The sequence below is a fragment of the Triturus cristatus genome, chromosome 7 (genome assembly GCF_964204655.1).
Source record: "Triturus cristatus chromosome 7, aTriCri1.1, whole genome shotgun sequence".
NCBI classification, from domain to species: domain Eukaryota; kingdom Metazoa; phylum Chordata; class Amphibia; order Caudata; family Salamandridae; genus Triturus; species Triturus cristatus.
This window is the reverse complement of record NC_140590.1, coordinates 352,178,932-352,201,487: the sequence shown is the minus strand read 5'-3', so window position 1 is coordinate 352,201,487 and position 22,556 is coordinate 352,178,932. Positions and strand designations below refer to the sequence as shown.

Genomic DNA, 22,556 nt, shown 5'->3' with positions numbered 1-22,556 from the left:
ATTGTTGTTACCTGTGATCTATTCTTTCCCTGGCATATGTGAGCAACTGTTCCAGCATCCCTGAAGCTCACCAATATGCAATCCCCTATGATGGATTTGCGTGTTCTCCCTATCCAAGGCACCCTTCTGACCATTATGATCTCATTGCTTAAGTGTACGGGTAAGGGTCTATTCAAATTTAGCCACTTAATCACCCTACTTTTCAGAGCACAGAAATCCTCGGCTTCACCTGCCTCTAGTGGTGGGACGCCCGCCATGACTACTGTAAAGTCATTCGCCTCTGGTGGTAAATTGGGTCTACGTGGCCTGGGGGGAAGCTTCATTAGTGGAGTAGGTGCAACACTATCTGGGGGCTGTACCGGGGGAACAGCATTTGCAGGGGGTATAGGTCCTATGGGGTTAGGTGGCTTATTTGGGGCAGGGTTATTCCTCTGGGTTTGTGGTGGGGCGGCCGCAGTTGCAACCTGTGAGGGAGCAAGATGCATAACACTTTTTGGAGCTGTTGGGGTGGCAATAGGTTTAGGAGCCCTCTCATGAGAATTGGCCGGATTTTTCATACTGCTTAGTGTAGCCTCAAGAATGGTTAGTCTGATTTCCACTTTTTTGATGCTTTCACTAATTGGTAACAAAAGTGACCTAAGCAGGAATTCCAAATTACCCAGCGGAGCAACAGAGAGGGGGGCATTAACAATGTTGCTAGCCGTCTCTTTAGTCAGGACGGGAGCCACACCATCCTGTGCAGCGGGTTTAGAATGTAAGTCAGCCACCGTTGTCACAGTTGATATGGAGGGTTTGGATGACTTCCCAAAATCAGAATGAGGGATCTTTGGTTTGTTTTTAGCCTGGGCACCCCTCGACTTCCTCCTACGTTTGTTTGGTGGGGGCCCAAAAACCCCTTGTGCTACAGCTATTTTAGGTTTGGCTTTCCTAGACTTTGATGCTGGGGGCGGTTGAGAAATTAAGTCAATCGTCCCCCTACTTGGGCTTGTGCTACTCACTGGGGTTGAGCTCATAAGTACCACTGGGGGCGTTTTTGTAACATCCCTAAGCAGGATCAGAACATCTTCATTTAGTGTCAAGTCTTCGCTAGGTGTGGGAGGATAGTCTCCTAGAGGTCTACCTTTCAAATTATCTATAGAGCGTCTCCGCTCAGCTCTGAGCCGGCTTAATGTGTTCTCCTTGTCCCCATCTCCCCCCGCCCGAGGAAAGTAATTCTCTAAGGTCATATTTTTTGTTCCTGCCTGCCTTATGGGGGTACTTTCCTTTACCGGGGACGGCATGGTATCTTAGAGTGTGATGATAGCTATGGGGCAATTTATCAGCTTGTTGTGCTAGGGACTTGATGGCAAACGGCAGAACCAAGAGGGTAGGCCCAGCCCGGCCTACGACGGCCACAGACGGCCCCGCCCTTGTCCCGGGCTTCTCCCGGCACCCTCCCGCGCGCTCCCGCGCAGCGGGATCCTAGTGCAAAAATAAAAGAGAAGGAGGTGGGGCGGGGGGCGTGGCAGTCAGGGAGAGCAACCCAGGTGTTGTGGGTTGACCTCACGCAGGGGCTCCTGGGAGTTGGAGTCCCTGCGGGTCCGCTCGCAGCCCTGTACTTGCCTGCCAAAGCCCAGAGTCCGGTGTCCAAGATCAGAGCCCCTCTATGCTCAAGGCGCCTCTCTCCACACCGCGAAGCGGGACCCGCGGAGCGGGTCCGGCGAGGAGCTGCGGCAGAAGAAAAACACCACAGGTGCAGGGAACAGCCCACGGCGAAGTCCAGGCAAACAAGGTATCCCACGTCGATCAGGAAGGGGGCTGCTTTCAAGTGCTAGGGCGGGGGCGTGGCAGTCAGGGAGAGCGACCCAGGTGTTGTGGGTTGACCTCACGCAGGGGCTCCTGGGAATTGGAGTCCCTGCGGGTCCGCTCGCAGCCCTGTACTTGCCTGCCAAAGCCCAGAGTCCGGTGTCCAAGATCAGAGCCCCTCTATGCTCAAGGCGCCTCTCTCCACACCGTGAAGCGGGACCCGCGGAGCGGGTCCGGCGAGGAGCTGCGGCAGAAGAAAAACACCCCAGGTGCAGGGAACAGCCCACGGCGAAGTCCAGGCAAACAAGGTATCCCACGTCGATCAGGAAGGGGGCTGCTTTCAAGTGCTAGGGCGGGGGCGTGGCAGTCAGGGAGAGCGACCCAGGTGTTGTGGGTTGACCTCACGCAGGGGCTCCTGGGAGTTGGAGTCCCTGCGGGTCCGCTCGCAGCCCTGTACTTGCCTGCCAAAGCCCAGAGTCCGGTGTCCAAGATCAGAGCCCCTCTATGCTCAAGGCGCCTCTCTCCACACCGCGAAGCGGGACCCGCGGAGCGGGTCCGGCGAGGAGCTGCGGCAGAAGAAAAACACCACAGGTGCAGGGAACAGCCCACGGCGAAGTCCAGGCAAACAAGGTATTTTTAATCCTATTACTGTGAAGGTAAGTTTAACTAGGTCTCAAGATGCAGAATGAAGAGGCCTGCAAGAAGCTACAAAGTTGAAACACGTTTCTAAAAACACTGTTTATGTAGTTTTGAAATCTGACCAAAATCAGATATCATGTGACCTGCAAAAAATGAGATTTGAGGGGTTCATAATATTTCACGTTTTTAGCTGTTGAAGGACCGCAATCATTTCAATCATTCTTCTTTGAACATCTTTGCAGACAAAACTCTGTGCTTACTTTTATCATTTGCAAGGAAATTTTCAAGGAAATTTAAAAACGGAAATATGGCACTTTTTGGAACATAGTTATTGTGCAAGACACTCTTTTATATTTACAAAGAGAGGAAAAGGCACTCTGTGCACTTTTTATACTCCATGTAAATACAACCTCATCATTTAGACCACTTTGTGTTGAAAGGGTGTTCTATAAGTGTTGTTGTGCATGATTGCACTTAATACTCATAGAAAAAGACACATGTCTAGATTTATCATAAATCATAAATCTCGATATGTGTGTGAATGGTGCACCATTCTACAATTGGTGTAGGAAAGCACAACAAAGAGAATTGTTTTAATTTCTCCACATTTTTATATCTTCAATGCATGCTGAAATGTTCAGCATACATTGAAGGAGAAAAATGCATTTTCTCATTGTTTTTGGTGCAGGAAGGTGTGTCTTCCTGTAGAAAAACAAACAGCACATGACACAGATATCCTTGCACTATTGTGCAAGGGTTCCTGTGTCACCACATGGCTGCAGTTTAAGCAGCCGTGCAGACAGAAGCATAGATTTGCAACATATTTATGTACATATGTTGCATCCCTGTGCTTCGGAAGTACTATAGCACACTGCAGCTAAAGAGGTTACTGTGTGATGCTGCAGCACTTCCTTATAGTTCTGCAATTATACATTCACCATATGCTACTAATGCATTCATTCAGTCAATTACGTACTACACATACATTCATGTAAACTTTCACACACTAACAAAGAAATGTAGCTCTTTTTTTAAACCAGGAAAGTTAGTTCTTACAAGAACTTTTTTTTTCTTCTTTCTTCTTTTATATTTTTTGGGGGGTTTCTGAACAATTTTGTGATTTTTTTGATTTTTCTAAAAAAAAAAAAAAAAAAAAAAAACCAGGAGAAAACAAAGAATGAACTTCAGGGAATAATAATTTTAAAAAAACTAGCAAATATGACTTTCTTGGCGGCGGCAGGTCAGATCGATCGACTGCTCGCCATAGCACAAAGTCTTATTGCACTTAGTGCAAAGCACTTTTAAAAATTGAAATTGAGGACGGATGTCCAAGGTTTGGTCTGATGGATGCACTCTTGATGTGCTCGGCTGCGATGAGGTGGATGGCGCAGGAGCAGGAGTGTTTCTCATCCGTCGGCACTCTTCTTTTGCAAGATTGTTTAGATGAAGGGTCCTTATGTGCTTCATCATACTTGCCGTGCCGCAAGAGTATTTCTTGTTAGGATCCCCTCTCGATAGGACTCTTTTGCAAATCTTGCATGTGACCAAGGTGGCATTGGTTTTATTCTGCCCCTCGGGAAAAGTAAAAAATTTCCATACCACTGAAGAGAAACGTTCTTTGCGTGGTAACTCTGGCAAAAATTCATCCTCAGAGGTTTGAGGTGATGCAGGTGATGCCTGCTGCCCTGATGCCATTTATGGTTGAAAAAAATTAGAGCTAAGTGTAAACTTAGTCTAAAAAATGTTCTTCTCTCCAAAGAGGTGGTTCTCCAAAGAAGCTCAAAGAAGAATGATTGAAATGGGTGGGGTCTTTCAGTAGTTAGAACAGGAAGTGTAATGAACAAATCAAATCTCTTTTTTTGCAGGTCACATGGGATCCGCGCACCGTGCGCTTACGCAGCACGCACCCAGCGCGCATCCGTGAAATTGAATTAAAAAGAAATATAGGATAAGATGTCAAAATATATTAGTTTTAAGACTAGTTTAGAGTTTGTCTTCAATTAAAATTCACATGCAATACATAAATATGTTTTTTTAAATGTTAAAAACTTCGCGGGATCCGTGCACCCACCGCGTCATAGGCGCAGATGACGCATCGCGGAAGCGCGTAAACATCGCGTTACGTGCATCGAACGTGTCGCGTATAGGCTAGGAGTCGCGTACCGGTCGCATTGAAATCGCGCACTAACCACGTACCCGCCGCATACCATGCACGGATGCTATCGCGTAGGGATCGAGAACGGTGCGCTTAGGGTGCGCGGATCCAAAAACATTGAAAAAAATATATAAAATAAAGTTTTGCACATATAGTTAAAAAAATGTTTTGAAAAATATAAATAAAATGTTTGAAAAACCCATTAATTTAAAATAATATTTTTTAATTTTTAAGAATTAATTAAAAAAATACATTTAAAAATGGTGATAAAGTATTTTAACAAAAATGTAAATAATGAAATGACACACTGAATTTGAAAAATATAGAAATCCAATCAAAATCATTAAACATGATATCGTCAGAGATAAGTTATAGATAGGAATTAGCATTTAAAAAACCTTTGAAATTCACTGAAAAAACCATAGGTTTCATGCACGGTATAGTTAGGAATTGGCATTTAAAAAACCTTTGAAATTCACTGAAAAAAACATAGGTTTCATGCACGTTATAGTTAGGAATTGGCATTTAAAAAACCTTTGAAATTCACTGAAAAAAACCATAGGTTTCAGGGGCGTTATAGTTAGCTGGACATTTCCCTCGTACAAAACCCTAGAAATTCCCCTGTTATGGTTAGTTCAGCTAACTATAACTCGCGCCCCCGCAATGCACTGCTGATGACGTCACATATTACATCACTCATGACATGGTCAGTGACATCACTGATGACATCACTGATGACATCACTGATGACGTCATCCATGTGATAAATTAGTGCATCTTCTCACACCCTAACATAACCTTTGATACACCGACTCAAAATTTCAGACTTCCATTCTCAAAATCATAGATACTCCAATACCAATAACTACATACACACTCATTGACTCTTAGGTCTACACACACCTTCACTCATTCACCTGTAGAGTCACTCATACTTACAGTCACTCAGTACAGGACTATCATATGCATTTATATTCCTATATAGACACTCAGACACCACCAATCATCCATAGACATACTCACACACCTAGTCAGTCATGGAAATAATTAATCACACTCCCATTTACTCACCTATGCAGTTATACACACACAAGTTCGCTTACTCATAAAAATAGTACCACATTCTTACGCTCTTATACAATCACTGATACAAGCACACACTCTCACATATACCCACTTATATACTCTTACACACATATATACTGCCTTTCACATATGTAGTAACTCACACATGTACCACTGAGATATACATTGAATCACTAACACACCTATACATACACTCACCCAACCATACAGTCCATCAAAGATACACTCTTAAAAACATGCACCCATTGAATCCCCCACTCACACATCTAGTCACAGAGTCACACACACCCTACCTACACAAACACTCAGGCACCCATACAGATACTCAGACAACCAATCAATAACCCATATAGACACTAATATAGCTATTCAAAAAACCATGCAGCCACTTATACACCAACACACATACACATACAGACATTCACACAGTTTAGTCACCAGTCTGCAGTAAGATACATTTAATGACTCACTGTTAGAGTCAGTTACGAACCTAGAAAATCATCCATTCACACACTTGTACACCCACTTATTTTTCAACAGGCCTTTCCCTATATATATTAAACATAATAAAACTGTTCAGAAACACATACTCAATGGATGATGTCATCAGTGATGTCATTTGAGATGTCATCAGTGATGTCATCAGTGATGTCACTGACCACGTCATGAGTGATGTAATATGTGACGTCATCAGCAGTGCATTGCAGTGCATTGCGGGGGCGCGAGTTATAGTTAGCTGAACTAACTATAACAGGGGAATTTCTAGGGTTTTGTACGAGGGAAATGTCCAGCTAACTATAACGCCCCTGAAACCTATGTTTTTTTTAGTGAATTTCTAAGGTTTTTTAAATGCCAATTCCTAACTATAACGCCCCTGAAACCTTTGGTTTTTTCAGTGAATATATATATATATATATTCTCACCCTCGCTATTGATTCCCACAATATATTTGACATCACAATGTTCTGGCCCTGATATTTGTGATCACATTGAGGCCTCACTCATTTGGTACGAGTCCAGCACCTTGGTATACTATCTGATCAATTGGTGTGAATCCGACAACTTGATCACTTTGCCCAGGTCAACCATGAGTTTAACTATGACTAGGAAGGATTCAAACAGATGAATGGTCAGGAGTAGGATTTTCCTTAGCCCTTCTGCTTGGACATATCAATTCAGAAATATGTGAATTCTGCAAGGAACAAATCCATAACCGTGCTTTGTGTCAGGGTGTTCACCATCTTGCACCAAATGCCAGTGAATATGGGTTTTGTCCTTATAATGGGTAATAACAACATGGACCCTGAAATTCCAGGATCATTTTCACGTGGTTTTCCCGCTACTTGAGAGAAAAACGTTGATATTTTCTGCCTGCTCAGACCAGGTGGAAAGTATAATCCAGAGGGCTAGTGAGGCTTGGGGTGTAGCGGGTTAGGGTTGAAGCGGAACAGGGAAGGACATTGTCTGCTTCCCTTCATGGTGCTGCAGGTGTTGAACAGGGATGGGCACTGGTCTGAAACTTATGTCCCTGTCTCTGAAGCTGTTTTACTGTGCACTTATCTGCAACCAGTGAACCCGGCCTTGTGTATCTGGGACTAAAATTACTGTGCCCGGAGACAGCAGGCCGCGATTGATGGTGCGAGGCATTATCTCACTCAGAGTTAACACTCTGAGCGGCATAGTGCAACTCGTAATCATTGCCTGAGAGACAAGAATTTCACGTCACAGTGACAGAAAAGGAGAGAGGATTAAAGTATACAGTTCAGGAACGTGGAGATAGGGAAAATATAAAGAGACAGTGGGGAATTTTACATTACTGTCTCCAAATGGATTTGGAAATGCACAGCAACAAAGGAGCCAGATGCCTGGTGCTTCTTATCTGGATAACATACTGATGGTCAGATGCCAGTCGGACTTGGAAACAGGCAGAGAGGACAGGAAATAAAATGGCCATAAAGGATGCATCCTGGTGAGAGAGGAATGGAGGAGGAAGAAGGGCCTGCAAGTTGAAGAACTCTTTTAAAAATCACAAAGCATCACCAGTCCACCAACCAGTGACCTCTCCTGACACTCATAGACTTTACGTTTGTCTTTAACCCTGCACAGTGCTCCGCTGTCTTTCGGCTAGGTTTGCACTGTATAAAAAACCTACATGCATCCATACATACCTGAGAACAGTGACACAACACATTAGGTGAGGTGAGCAGGAAGGTGCAATATTGCCTCTGCCAGAGTATGGAGCAGTCAGAGACAGACAAAGAGAAGCACTAAAAAGGGCATCAAAAGACAACCCAATGCTGATGCAGCATTTTGCATACGGGGTGCAGGGTGAGGCTGGGGCAGCCTAAGCATGAGGTGCTGGGATGTGATGAACAGACGATTAGAGGCAGGAAAAAGGAAGAAAGAAAATAAAGGGGCCTATTTACAAGCCCCTCGCGCCACCCTTACATCACTTTTCCCATGTTAAAGATGATGCAAAAGTGGCGCAAGGGGCTTGTAAATCTGCCCCAAAGAGCGAACCACAGCTGCTGTCACAATGTAATACTTGCTGTGTGAGGCCAGGGACAATATGGCAGATAGTGTAGAGTTGGAGCCAGGTTGAAACAGATGTAATGAAATGGGAGAATTGTGGCACAGAAAAAAGACAATGCACGACCACTGACATAAATTGTTGGCCGCAGGGAGGAGGGGGGGTCACACAGCGATTTTACACAGGGTGCTGGGTGATGGACTACAGATGACAAGAGGCCGGGGAAGGGAAAGAATCAACAAATGACCTGTGGTCAATGTCACACCATGGTGGATGTGGAATACTGCAAGGCACAGGGAGGCATATTCTCAAGGACTTATCGCCGATTTATCGGCACTTTAGCGCCGCAAAAGTGGTGATAGATTTTTCACCCTATTCTCAAGCTGGTGCACACTGCCGATATCGCCAGTTTTCCAGTGATAGCTGCCACAAAAAACATCGCCACGGATGAGAGCGACAACCAACACTAATGATATGCAGAGTTGGCGTTCCCGTGCAAAAACACACACAAACACTACTTCGCAATATTCTCAACGACCAGCCAGATCCTGCGAAGCGATCCCAGAACAGGCGATAAGGCATGTTAGCAGCAGGGATTTAAGACCTGCCTTTTACTGGTGTTAAGCAGGACGACAGCCTGCAGTATGAAAGGGAGCCCAGCCCAGAGCCACATCTGAAGACCAAAAAATGTCATGGAGCTACTGATCATGCAGCTCGGAGACCCAAGAGGGTCACAACACCCACCGCCGCCACCCCCAGGCAACCCCGCCGGACCATCCCCTCCCTGGACTACCACCTAGGTAGTGCACAACGAGACAGCGGACGTTCCTAAAACGCACCAGCCTCAGAGACTCAACGCCAGAGGAAGCCATTACCCACTACAGGCTCAAAAGGACAACCATCGTCTGCATCCTGACCCACATTGCCCACAGGCTGACAGTACCAACACAGCAGAGTGTGTATTGCTGGCCTGGCGCAGCTTATCACTGATTTTTTTATCGCGGTTGGGCCCATTGCCACTTTTTTCACGTTCGGCTTTAGATTTTATCACCATTTGGTAATCCTATTGTGGAAATTTGGCACGTTATCGGGAAACTATCGCATGTTACCGCCGTGTTAATAATACGAGGTTAACACGGAGTTATTTTCCCGGGATAGACGGCGATATGAAAAATGGCGTTAACCTATTTTGGCAATGATTATCGCACTTTCTTGAGAATATCCCCCAGAATGTACAGACACCAGAAAAAAACAACCTATCACCGATGATACTGCCGAACAACAGGTATATGTAAGGAACACACAGGAATCAGCTTAGAGGAATACAAAGGGCTGATTCACCAAAACATTTAAAAGTACAAAAGGCAGTACTAGAGAAATACTGTTGTATGTACTCATACACGTCTTTGCGAATCGGCAGCAAAACGCCCAACTCCCTCTTAGTGAAAGTGCACAATCCTGTCTCGTTGTACTAATCGTGCGTGTAAGAGTATGGCAAACTAGAGCACTACAGTATGCACTCCAAAACACGTTGGTGAACAGGCCTCACTGCGTTGATTACCATAGTGCATATTCAACAGCTGGTAGGCAACTCACTGAATTAAGCGCTTTATGTCCAGATAAGCACGCACTTTTACCTACAGCCATAAACTCGAAACAAATCCCTACATCCTTCAGAGTTCAGCGAACTGAGTGCCGCTATGTGGGTGGTAGTGACGCCTGCTACTGACAGGGCTACCAAACAGCAAACTCTACAGTAGCAGGCTCTGTATTAAAAATACATTATATGTGTGCTACTATTAAATCTGAACGTTCTGCTCATAGGTTAGGAGTAAAAACATATGCACTATATAGGATGTCGATTGATTGTACCCTCCGATATGCGTCAGTGATTGTATTTTAGACTTGAGAACGATTGAAAGAAGTTGTGCATTGTTAACTACACTCGAAACACTCTTCCGCTAAAACACGCTGAGTTTCTTCCCATTCGCATGGTGACTCTCGAAGTGTTGTCACGTCTTTCTGGGCTGATTAAAGGGGCAGTGTGACAGACAGCCAGTCGTACAACGAACAAAGATGACCATGCACTCGAACTTTGATCGAAGCAGCGCCGTTTTGGAATCAAGCTCTTCACAGCACTGTGTCAGTAATGAAACCAACAATCATATATGAACTGCATTTAAAATGTTTAGACATTGTATATAAAGTTTTAATTCAACTGGCATCCTTACTTGTGTCTGCTAGTTCAGACAGATGATACGTCTTGGCCTTTTTCGTCTTCTTCTCGTTCCTTGGTAGACCCCGAACAGTTAGAGGGGCTTTGAAGAGCCTTGGGCGCCTCGCCTTCGGGTTACCTGGACTTGGACTCATGAAACAGGGGTCCTTGAACGCGAGCAGATTTGGTTGCCTTCTCTTAGGAACGTCAGAAATAATTGACTTCACTAGGGAAGGTGCCCCGGGTCCTATGGTAATAATACAGACGACAAGAATCAGTACAAGTGAAAATGATAGAAGATGTGAAAGCAGCATTAGTAATTGAGGGGGCGGGGGGGTGGCATTATTTCTGAAGCTAGGCACTGGCAGGTTTTGATAACACATTATTATTAAGAAATGTTGTCTAATATAATACAGAGCATGCCAACTGATGTCTATTATTTAATACACTGTAGTGCTTAATCTGTTTTTTTCTCTCTCCCTTTTGATACTATATAGAGATAATAACTTGCAAACGAATGACATAAGCATACAAGACATCAAGATTATATTAAAGATTTAATTCTACAAAGAGCTCAACAGTAGCTTGACATACATAAATCAAAACTTTAAACATTTTTAAGAAGCATTTAAAAAAACGAACTTATTCACTGCCAAATATCTGTAATACTTTTTAAAAGAAGGCACATACACAAATCAAACCTTAATATATTCTAAATAAAAAACATTAAAAAAAAGCTAAACATTTTGCAACATAGTGTACTGGGAGGCAGAGTTAGAACATATCCGAATACCGTGATAAAGAGGATGGAGGCATTAAGACGTAACAATTTTGCCAACTGCTGTGCTGAGGTGTTCTTGTTTGCTTTCCAGAAGAGAGGGCGGTGCACAACTAATGGCCAAGAGCATACGCAGTACACAAACATCACCGAGGCGGAAATATCTAACGGCTAGGGCGGAACATGAAAGGCAGATTGATGGTATAATGAACCAAGGAGTGAGATTAATGGCAGCTGTACAGTACTAGAATATCATTGGTGAAATAGGGTCCTACAAAAATATTTTGGCCCATCAACTACTAAGATAGCTTAAGTGTATACACTTATATTAGAAAATATAGATTTACTATACTTAACTCTACATATATGTACAGACGTGTATATATAACTCAGTGGCTGTCGTTTCCATTGGAACTGGATTTTATGGTTTTAAAATAATTTTGCCGTCATTTGATGAATCTTCACAAAACTTTTTTTTTTTTTAAGTTAATCCGTCTCAGCTTCTTCCTGGAAAGTTTCAAAGTGATCTATCAAATGGGGGCAGAGAAAAAGGGAGGGGTTCCCAAAACACATTTCCACCATGCAATTTTCAATAGGAACACTGAACAGAAATACCGCGAAAATGGCTGAATAGATTTAAACCAAATTTGGCAGAAAGCTAAATCGTGATTCAGGAAGAATGTTTTGTGAGATTTGGTGTAAAAGCCTCTTCAGGGTAAAAGACATGTAGGCCTACCCTGAGTGCTCAATTGTATTATTGTTTTGATCCCTAATGCTAACTTTTGTTGTCATAGGCAAACTCAGATCATGCGTGTGCGCTGTGACAAAGGCTTGCCTCAAGGATTGCGGTCTTGTTGGAATGGGATGGGCGAGCAAAGCACTACCCTCATAGTGGTAGAAGGTTACCGCCTTCACCAAAAGTTAAGCAGCATGAGCATGATGGTAGGAGCATATCAGTAGAAGTGGTAAACATGTCCTTTTAACCCTGGGTCACAGTGTCTGTTGTGGCAGAATGCATGAAGGTAACAGTGTTATAAGGCAAGATGGCCGATGACGTGGAATTCCACTAAGAAGCTCCGGGCTAGGGATTAATATCGTCCAGAAATCCCCAGTTTAGCCCAGCCATCCAGCACCCTTACTATAATGTTTGGACTAATGTAAGATAAAGAGCTATGACTAAACACCAATGTAGTAAGAAGGGGTTGTCCAAAGAACGTTGCACTGAAGAGGTGAGTTTATTCCAAATATAGAAATTGTCTCACGACGTGACACGTGCCGCCAGTATGGATACCAACCGCTCTCTGGCACTTGGCCGGAATCCACACAGACCATTCATGTTGTGCATCTGGACAACTTAATTCGCAACAATAATCCATGCGTGCACACACTTGCATGTAATACCTTGACAACGGTACAATGCACTTACCACATCACCTTCCCCCTTTAAATAAACAACAGTACGATTGAAAAAAATCTTACAAAAGCAATGCGAAAGATGGCAGAATGCATAATAATTAACTAGTAAGGAAGGATATGCAAATACATTTAAGCATCTATTATGAAAGTACATAATCATTAAACGTCTTGGGAGCCATCCTACTGCGAGCCGCCATAGAACTCATTCCCTACTGGTTTCTAGGAAAATGAGTACGCTTCGTAGAACGTTCCTCAGCCAACAAATGACTTCTAACAGCACTATTGCCAGAAAATGTTGATACACCTTTCCATCTTTCTTACCTCTGACAGATTTTTTAATCATGACCCAATCACCTACCACTAGATCTACTGCTTTACAACCGTGTTTCACATCAAAATTATGCTTCATGCTTGCCTGTTTTCTAACTACCCTTGAAGCTATTTCATCTCTATTAAAGTGAAACCTCCCACCATTTTGAGTTCTATCAATCAACCATGACGGAAAAAATGGCGTATGCACATCTCTACCCCTCAACAAAGAAAAAGGGGTTGCACCTGTAGTACAATGTGGAGACGTGTTATATGTCCAGACCTTTTGAAGATTAAACATGGCAGCATCCAAACCTGAAGCCAGAGCCGTTTGAACACCTTCATTCATGACCCTGTTGCCACGCTTAACCAGGCAATTTGAGGATGGTGAGTACAGAGCTACATTGAGTTGTTTGATATCCATACTGGCTAAAAATCCCTTGGTGCAGTCAGACACAAAATGTGTGCCATTGTCCGTAACCACAATTTTAGGTGCACCTTCCAATACAAAAACATGTTACAGGAACATGACAACGATTTTCGTTTCAGGTGACTCCACAAGTGCACGATACAGCCATTTTGAAAAGTAATCCATGAGAAGTATGGATTATCTCATGTGTGAGAAGGTGGCCTGATATATGCTGTCCACTAGTTCTAGTGGGCACCTTGTATCAGTCCAAACAACCCCTTATGGTGATAGGTTAAAGACAACCTTTATTGAAAGCTATCCTAGAGGTAGCTATGGAGAGCAGCCTTCAGGCTAAGTCTTGAAGGAATGTAAAGCAGCTTGTTTTACCAGTCTATAATCTCTTGCTTTCCCTTCAGAGCTCTCCCTAGTCGGGAGTACTAGGGCTGCGAGCAAACTTGCGTGTATCATCCAATTCCTGTTGTTTTATTGATCAGAAAGTAGCGTTTTTAAGCAAAAACATTTTTATGTGCTAAATAATTTGGGGGACTTTTAAAATACAGTGATTAATTGGGAATTGAGAGCAGGCACACTGACACCTACTCACGCTGCACTATCATTCTCTTGCCTCGCCTTACCGCTTTTGTTTTGGGGAAGGCGGCGGCGGGCGCCATCTTGGGTGTGGGCTGGGGCTGCGCTCTAGTCGCGCTGGCCTCCCACCCTCCTCACGTTCTATATAATGAGTACCATGTTCAGACGGCGCAGCGGGCTGGCGCAGCGGGCGCGCGCCGAAGCCGCGCCAAAGCCAAGCCCGTCTGCGCCCGTCCGCGGCCGGACACGGCCCAGGGCCATAACCCCTGCCCCCCGACTGATGTACTCTTCCCGGCACTTAAAAGAGTTGCATGTTGGTAAGATCTGTCCGACCTGTACTACGGCCCCCTTGAAAGATGCGATGGCCACTCGATTATTTGTGTGTCCAGGCTGTGGATATCTTCTCCCCCAATCCAGCATTCCTGCCCATTCTGGCCTACAGGATGGCAGGTCCTATGTTGTAGTGAACAGAGCTTTGCATGGATGTCGAGCTGCGCTCATCAATACGCGCTCACTTCCATGTCATAGCTTTTATATCAATGAATTTATCGTCACTCATGATCTGGATCTACTGTTTGCTACTGAGACCTGGGCAGATGCCGGGTCTGGTCCGGATTTCTGTAATGCTACTCCGGTTGGGTACAGTGTTGTCAGACATGATAGGCCTGTAGGAAGAGGTGGCGGCCTTGCTATTATCTTTAAGGATAAATATCGTACCACACTTGATCCTATAAACTCGGCTAACTGCGAATCAGCCGCTTTTGCCATTAGCATTACCCCCAAGCAGGCACTAAAGGGTGTCATACTTTATCGTCCCCCTGGCCCCCGTAATTCTTTTCTTTCCTCCCTTTCTGACCTAAGTGACAATATTATATGTTCTGATACATACACTATATTGGGAGATTTTAATTTTCACTTGGAAGAGCAGGACAACTCCGATACTGCCCAACTCACAGCTGATTTTTCCAACTTAGGGTTGCACCAACTAGTCAAGGGCATTACGCATCAAGCTGGACATTCCCTTGATGGTCTATTCACGAATGACCCTGGTATATCTGTATTAGATATCATCCCAATTACTTGGTCTGACCACAGGGCCATTATCTTTCAAATAGACATACGACCTGTTGCCCCTTTAGTCTCCAGGCCGGGAACCAGAATGGGCACTCGTGCCTGGAAAACTGCAGATATGCCTCAGATGCTACATTCCCTGGCTTCCTCCCGTCCTCAGGGTGGAAATACTCCGGCACTATCGGCCTCGGCTTTTCAGGACTGGATCCGAAGCGCCGCTGACCTAGTGGCCCCAGAGAAAATTACGAAGCCCAACAGAGTATCCCCCTCGGCCCCCTGGTACAATGAAGATCTTCGACTACATCGCCAACACTGCAGAAATCTAGAAAGGCGCTGGAGGAAGGTCTATTGCCCCATAGCCAGACAAACTTATAAAGATGCCCTTCAGATTTACAAAAAGGCAATCTTGGCCCGAAAAACCGAATTTTTCTCGGCACAAATTAAGACCGCTGCTAACTCGGCCAGAGAACTCTTCTCTGTTGTCACCAGCTTGTCTACCCCCCCTGTCGGGCCTGAAGTGGAGCCCTCACAGGCTTTCTGTAACGAATTAGCAGCCTTCTTTATCACAAAGGTTGCAGATATATATGCTTCCTTTGAAGATAACTCTAGAACTGAATGTAGAGGTGGTAGCGGGAAAGAAGCATTGTCTTACTACAACCATGACCATTTTCCATGCTTTCTACCCGCCTCACATGAGGATGTGATTAAAATCGTCTCTACCATCAAATCGGGCTCCCCACTGGATCCTTGTCCCCCATCCGTGATGTCAAAACTCACAGAAGTGATTTCCCGCCCTCTCATGGAGATCTGCAATACTGCTTTTTCGACAGGCCAATTTCCAAGTATATGGAAGAACGCTGTCATAAAACCCCTCCTGAAAAAACCTTCCTTAGATCCCACAGCTGTTGTAAGCTACAGACCGATCGCGTGCCTGCCCTTTCCTGCCAAAGTATGCGAATACCTGATGAATAGACAGCTCTCAGAGTTCGTCGAGACTCACCAGCTTCTCGACGATACGCAGTTTGGGTTTAGGAAAGGGCATGGAACAGAGACTGCCTTGATAAAGGCCTCTGACGAGATCAGGGTGATCATGGACCAGGGAGGGGCGGCTGTTCTTATCCTTCTGGATCTGTCAGCAGCTTTCGACACGGTCGACCATGCCACCTTGGTCGACCGTGTCACTGCTTTGGGGATTAACGGTTGCGCCAGGGATCTTATCTCATCATTCCTGGCAAACCGTACCCAGACAGTAAAGTTGGGAGATTTCTATTCCCCTATCTCTGCACTCCCTTGTGGAGTCCCACAAGGCTCCTCGCTAAGTCCCATGCTTTTTAATATCTATGTAGCGGACTTGGCGAGGATAATAAAGGCCTATGGGATACAGCTTACATCGTATGCAGACGATACCCAGCTGGTGCTGGGCATCCATAAGGATGGTCTCACGGTAGCAGCCAACTTTCAGAAAGCTATGCTTGAGGTTAGTAGCTGGATGGCTTTGAACCGCCTTCGCCTCAATTCGGATAAGACCGAGATCATGACCTTTGGAAGACTCTCCCCTGAATGGTCCTTTGGTTGGTGGCCAGAAAAGCTTGGCCCTCCACCTGTCCCAGTAGAAAAAACCAGAAACCTGGGAGTGATCTTTGATAATAAGTTGGTTTTCGACCTCCACACCAACAAGGTTGTGTCGTCGTCTTTTTTCATCTTGAAAAAAATCAAGAAGCTGCTGCCTTATCTCCCGCCGTCAGCTGGGAAGACCCTGGTCTCTACCCTAGTCTTCTCCAGGATAGATTATGGGAATGCACTTCTCCTTCACACCCAGAAGCGTGTCACAACGAAGCTGCAATCTATTCAGAATGCGGCTGCTAGGATTCTTCTCAACATCCCTCGTCGCAAATCTACCACTCCTGGTATTCGTCAGCTTCATTGGCTGAGAGTGGAGAGCCGCGTCAAGTTTAAGGCCCTCTGTATTGCTTATAAGGCTGTACATGGCATTGGACCTAGGTTCCTGGTTGAAGCTTTCCAGCTGTACACTCCTAGGAGGCAATTAAGATCGGCCAATAACAGTCTCCTCCCGGTGCCACGCACAAGATCGGTCACCTGGGGAGACAGGCGCTTTCTTGTGGCCACTCCAAAACTTTGGAACCTCTTGCCACTAGCCATTAAAACTGCCCCGAATCTGATGAGCTTCCGCAGGCTCTTGAAAACATGGCTGTTTAATCAGTAAGAGGATGACCTGATGATAGATTCCAGTTGCTCTACAGCGCCGAGACACCTTCGGGTATTTGTCGCGCTATAAAAGTTGCGTAAATAAAATAAATAAATAAATAAATTGAATGATCAAACCACACCAGGTATATATTTACAATATATGTATTTAGGTGAAAACACACCCTTCTAGTCTCTTTATGAGACTGGAGTTTGAAGTACTTAAGTTACAAGTGGGCGTACCAAACCATATACCAGAAAAGTGGTATAAGAACCACGACTGAACTAGACACGAGGCCTAGAGCCTGTAGAATCACTGGGACCCCAAGGAACCACCCAATGTAGTGACACAGGAGACCCACGGGGACTGTATGCAGTGTGAGAACACAACCACGGGTTCCCGTTATCTTCTATGGGCAATGTCGTGGTTGGAAATTTAAAGATTAGGGACACTTCTAATCGAGTCAGGACCAAACACTTTTGAACTTAAGAAGTTCTAGTGCTAGCACCCACGGGAGCACCGGAGTACTCGAGTTACCTCACCCAGGGAAGCCGGGTACATAGGTGTCTTTTGGTGTCGGGACGCGTCGTCGATTTCAATGGGAGCCTGCAAAGAACTGCTGCTGCCATGAAGAGGAGAAGTGTCCGCAGAGATCCAAGCCTGGATCTAGGATGGAAGGAACCTGAAAGCAGAGGGGACAGAGTCTGGGTCACTAGCCAGTGACCGAGGGCAGGATGGACCAATGCCCACAGATGTCGGGTGCTTCAGGTGATTTGACGGGTGTCTTGACTCTTCAGCCACGAGGTCCAGGAGGAGTCGACGAAGTCCATGAGCCGGATTCGAGCTGTCCCACGAAGTCTGTCGAGTGCTGCGGTGTCGGCAACCAGAATGGACCCAACAAGCCCTGGCAACGGCAAGTCACTGAAATTCAGAGAAAGGACTGCGGTGCAGACAAGCAAGGTCTGAGGGACTCAACCAGTGAGGGTAAGTCAGGGCACGTCTGGAGCAACCAGGAAAGCCCAAGTAGAAAAGGCGTTGACTTCGTGGGGACCTGCTAGCCAACAGGCTAGTGATCGCGAAGGAGCCTCGAGCGGTCGCACTTGAATCTGGCCCATGGGTCACTTGTGGAGTGGAGGCCAGCAATCTTCGGTGCAGGAGGTGCTCAAGGCCGGGGCTACTCGAGGAAGCCCAGGAAGATGCTGTTGCTGCAAAAGATCACGGTGTCCAGGGGACACGGTTCCACGTCACCCACGATAGCCACGGGCCTCAGCTTTGCTGTGGACTCAGGGTAGACTCTAGGAAGTCTGGACATTCACCTCTGGTGATGCAAAGACTTCGGCATCCGGCGGGAGCTTCAGCGATGCAGATCGGTCAGTTGCTCCTTTGGTGCCTGTCAAGCAGGGGAGCCACTCCTTGACCGCAAGGGAGATTTCTACCGTCTTCTAGTTGTGATAGAAAGACGAAGGTCCAGGATATATGATACAGAGTTTCGTCCAGGGTAATCTAAAGTCACAAGGACTGTATACTTATACTAAGTTTGGGGGTTGGACATACTCTAGGGACCCACCTATGGGAGTGTTTGGAAAGAGGGGTGGTTACACCCATTTTCTTTGTCCAGTTCGCACCAGAGCAGGGGCAGGTAGCCCCTGCAACTGGTTTGAACTGGACTATGCACAGGGACACAAGTGTGCCCCCAGTGCAGGACTTCAAAGCACCAGAGAGTGCTCCTGCCCAGCCCGAATACACATCTGCCTGTCTGGGGTGGTGGTTACACCTCCCTTCGACAGGATACCTATTGTCCAGGCCTCCCCTGCCGGAGTTTCGGTCAGCAGCAGGAGGCTAGACCCTTGTCTGTGGCAGAGGCATCCATTTTGTGATGCTAGGGCTCAGGAAAGTCCTACTGGGTTAGACCAGTGTGAATATGTCTCTCCCTCTAGAAGGGTGGAATGCTACCCCCGCCGCCAGAACTGGCGGGGGGGGGGTTAGTATTCCAAAGCGTTTGACACCAAACACGACATGTTTTGATGCAGCCATTCCAAAGTTAGCATTTACCGCGAGGTTAGAATGCACTTAAGAGTATATGGTATGGCTTGGGTAGGGATTGGTTGAGTTAATAAAGTTCTTTATTCAACCCCAACAGAGACCACACAAACCGATGATTATTTCCAAGTAGTCCTGGTGTCCGGGAATAAAAAGAAAGAATACTCAATTTTGGTGGCTTCTCGTGGTACAAATAACAAGATTTTTATATATTATTCAGGTATGCCAACCTTTGTTTATAATTAACAAGTCTAATGAATTAAAGGGTTAGTCTTATCTAAAAGTGATTTTTGTTTATAATACAGGGAATGATAGAACCTGGCAGGAATTTGCAATTGGAAGGCCATCCTCCACTACTTTATACAGTCTCAAATTTAAGATGAGGTATGCAGTTTTGTCTTTATTGTAATCTACAAGAGACATGCGAGATAGGAGATCCAGTGTTAATATTAAAAGACACTAAGAATTCTACCTTAAATGATCAATTTGGTAGTTTTTGTCAAACGTCAGTAGACAGAGGTTATTGTAAAATAATAAGGCAACACTGTCATTTTATTTTGTTAATTTGCACTTCTTTATACAAAAATGTTTAAATTGAAAAAAAATTTTATTTTGTTTTAGATGAAATAAACAGTTTGTTTAGTCCTGAAGAAGGTGAAATATTGTACACAACACCGAAACGCTGCGTCGACTTTTAACTTTTGTGTTTTAAATGTATTGATTTACTTGATTTTATAAGAATTATAGATTGTAACCCAACCTTGGGAGCCATAGGTATTTGTTTACTACATGAATAGAAATAAATGATAATTTTTAATAATTTTGTCTCACATAGAGCTTTTCTAAAGTGCTTTTATTGTATACAGTGTTTGCATAAACTCGAATATTTGTCTGTCAATACCCTGTCTAGAAGCAAATTCAATTTGTCTAAATAGGGACATCTTGTAAAATTCCTCACCATTTACCCCCCGTCCCGTTGTGTTTTACACATTGGGGTAGCTCCCCTTCTCAATTTCTTTTGTATCACAGAACAGCCATAAGGAAGTATTTCTGAAAGCTGTAGAGGGGCTCAGCTCATGCTTGGGCACCCTCTCACACAAAACCAAGCACTCTGCCATCAGGATTGTCAAGGCCTGCCATAGGAGTGACTTATAGGTTTATATGTGTCTGTATATATAGGTGGATATAGGTAGCCTATATCACTTTAAGGGGTGCAAGCACACCCTTACCCAAGCTGCAGTAGCAGACCCGTGGTGCCATTTTGGAGTGTTTCCCAGGGGTGGCATAATACATGCTTCAGCTCCTGGTAGGCCTCTGAGGTACCTATGCCCTAGGTACATAGTATACCATATACTAGGGTCTTATAAAGAACTCCAGATTTCAATTAGATATGTACCTAATGTACATGCAAACCATTTTAGAGAGAAAACAGATAGACTGGGGCCCTGAATAGCAGGATCCCAGTCCAACTAAGTCATAAACCAGCAAAACACCAGGAAAAAAGTGGGGGCAACCATATAGTCAGATTCCACCTTCCTACATCATGTTGCTGGGTTATAAGAAATAGGGAACTGAAAAATCAAGATGTTATGTTAATGGGTTTTTGTAGCGCGCACAGCTACTCCTAGGAGTGTCCCGGCGCGAGCCTGTGAAGATCCAGAAGAGGAGAGGAGTTAAAATAGGAAGGTTTTAAGCTGCTTTTTAAACTGATTAATCTCTTTGATGGCCCGTAGAGAGACGGGGAGTGAGTTCCAAGCCAACGCTGCCTTAACAGCAAAGGATCTGCCCCCCATTCTCTGAAGGCGCACCCGAGGAATCCTTGCAAGCAGCAGAGAAGATGATCTTAGAAGCCTGGTTGGCACATAAAAAGCAAAACGTTTCCTGAGATATGGCGGACCACCAGCATATAAGGCGCGATGGGTTATCACCAGAGCCTTAAACTTCATGCGCTTCCTTACCGGGAGCCAATGAAGCGGGCGTAGATGATGGGCCATGCTTGACCTCAACGGGATGTTCAGAACCAGACGAGCTGCCGCATTCTGGACTACCTGCATTTTTAAAAAAATATATTCAGGGAGGCCCAGATACAGCCCATTGGCATAATCCACCCGGGAGAGGATCAGCGCCCGCGCCACTGATTCCTTCGCTGGTCTTGGCAGCAGAGGAAGAAACTTCTTAAGGGACTTAAGAATCCCAAAGCAGCTCCCCGTCAGTCTTTTAATCTGGGATGAAAAAGACAGCTGCTCATCGAACCAGACCCCTAGATATTTTGCTGGGAGTCCTGAGCACAGGAGTAGGGGAAAATCAGAAGGCCAGAGGGATTCCCGGAAACGAGGGGGAAAGTTACCGTAAAGAAGGATCTCGGTCTTTTCCTCATTGCATTTAAGTTGAGCCGCCATAAGCCAATGAAAAACAGCTATCAGGCAGTCCTGCACCTTTGTGGTGGAAAAATCCGATTTACTCCTGGTAAACTAAAACTGGGTGTCGTCAGCATATGCCACAACCTTTGCACTCCACGCCTCTGCCAGAAGAACCAGAGGGGTGACATAAATATTAAACAGCAGGGGACTCAAAGAGGACCCCTGTGGTGCCTGTGGTAACTGGCTGCGGAAGAGATGAAAACGGCGGCAGCCAGACCTGTTGAGACCGTCCCTCTAAAAAGGACTCCAGCCACTTCAGGGCTCTACCGGTGACACCAATATTAGCAAGACGAGTCAAGAGCAGAGCATGAGGGACGGTGTCAAATGCTGCCGACAGGTCAAACATTATGAGGGCTGCCCTCCCTCCCGAGTCTAAACACTCGCGAATAGCTTCCGAGACCGCTAACAAGGCAGACTCGGTACTGTAGGCAGCTCTGAAGCCCAACTGGGCAGGATGCAAGAGACTGAAGCCTTCGACAAAATCAGTAAGCTGTTTATTAACAGCTTTTTCACAGATGTTTGTGAGGCAGGGAAGTAGAGAGATAGGACGATAGTTCCCTGGAACTCCCAGGTCCAATGAGGGTTTTTGCAGCAATGGGAGGATTTTGGCTTCTTTCCACTCTGAGGGAACAACTGCTTCTTGAAGGGAGAGGTTAATAAGCATGTTAACCTCATTATTCACTGCCTCAGCGGAAGAGGCCAGAAGTCTAGCTGTACAAGGATCCGCCGACGACCCCAATTTCATGGATTTCAAAATTCTCAGGGTTTCCGATGGGTCGACAGAGGCAAAGGCAGAAAGCGTAGGGCCAGCGCTAGGGGCCACGTCCACATCCTGGTTCTGGCCAACAAATGACCCCTGTATGGTCCATATTTTATCAATAAAAAAATTAGAAAGTGTTTCACACCAAG

The 22,556-nt window shown here is 45.3% G+C and overlaps 1 protein-coding gene across 4 annotated transcripts in view; it reads right to left on the bottom strand.

Moving 5' to 3' along the window:
- Positions 1-22,556, bottom strand: part of LOC146809647 (uncharacterized) — a 977,933-nt gene that overhangs the window by 479,290 nt on the left and 476,087 nt on the right. For all 4 annotated transcript variants that reach the window (XM_085616504.1, XM_085616506.1, XM_085616505.1 and 1 more), the window contains one exon: positions 10,427-10,657. In XM_085616504.1, the coding sequence (XP_085472630.1) occupies positions 10,427-10,657 (231 nt within the window). The remainder of the gene's footprint in view (positions 1-10,426; positions 10,658-22,556) is intronic.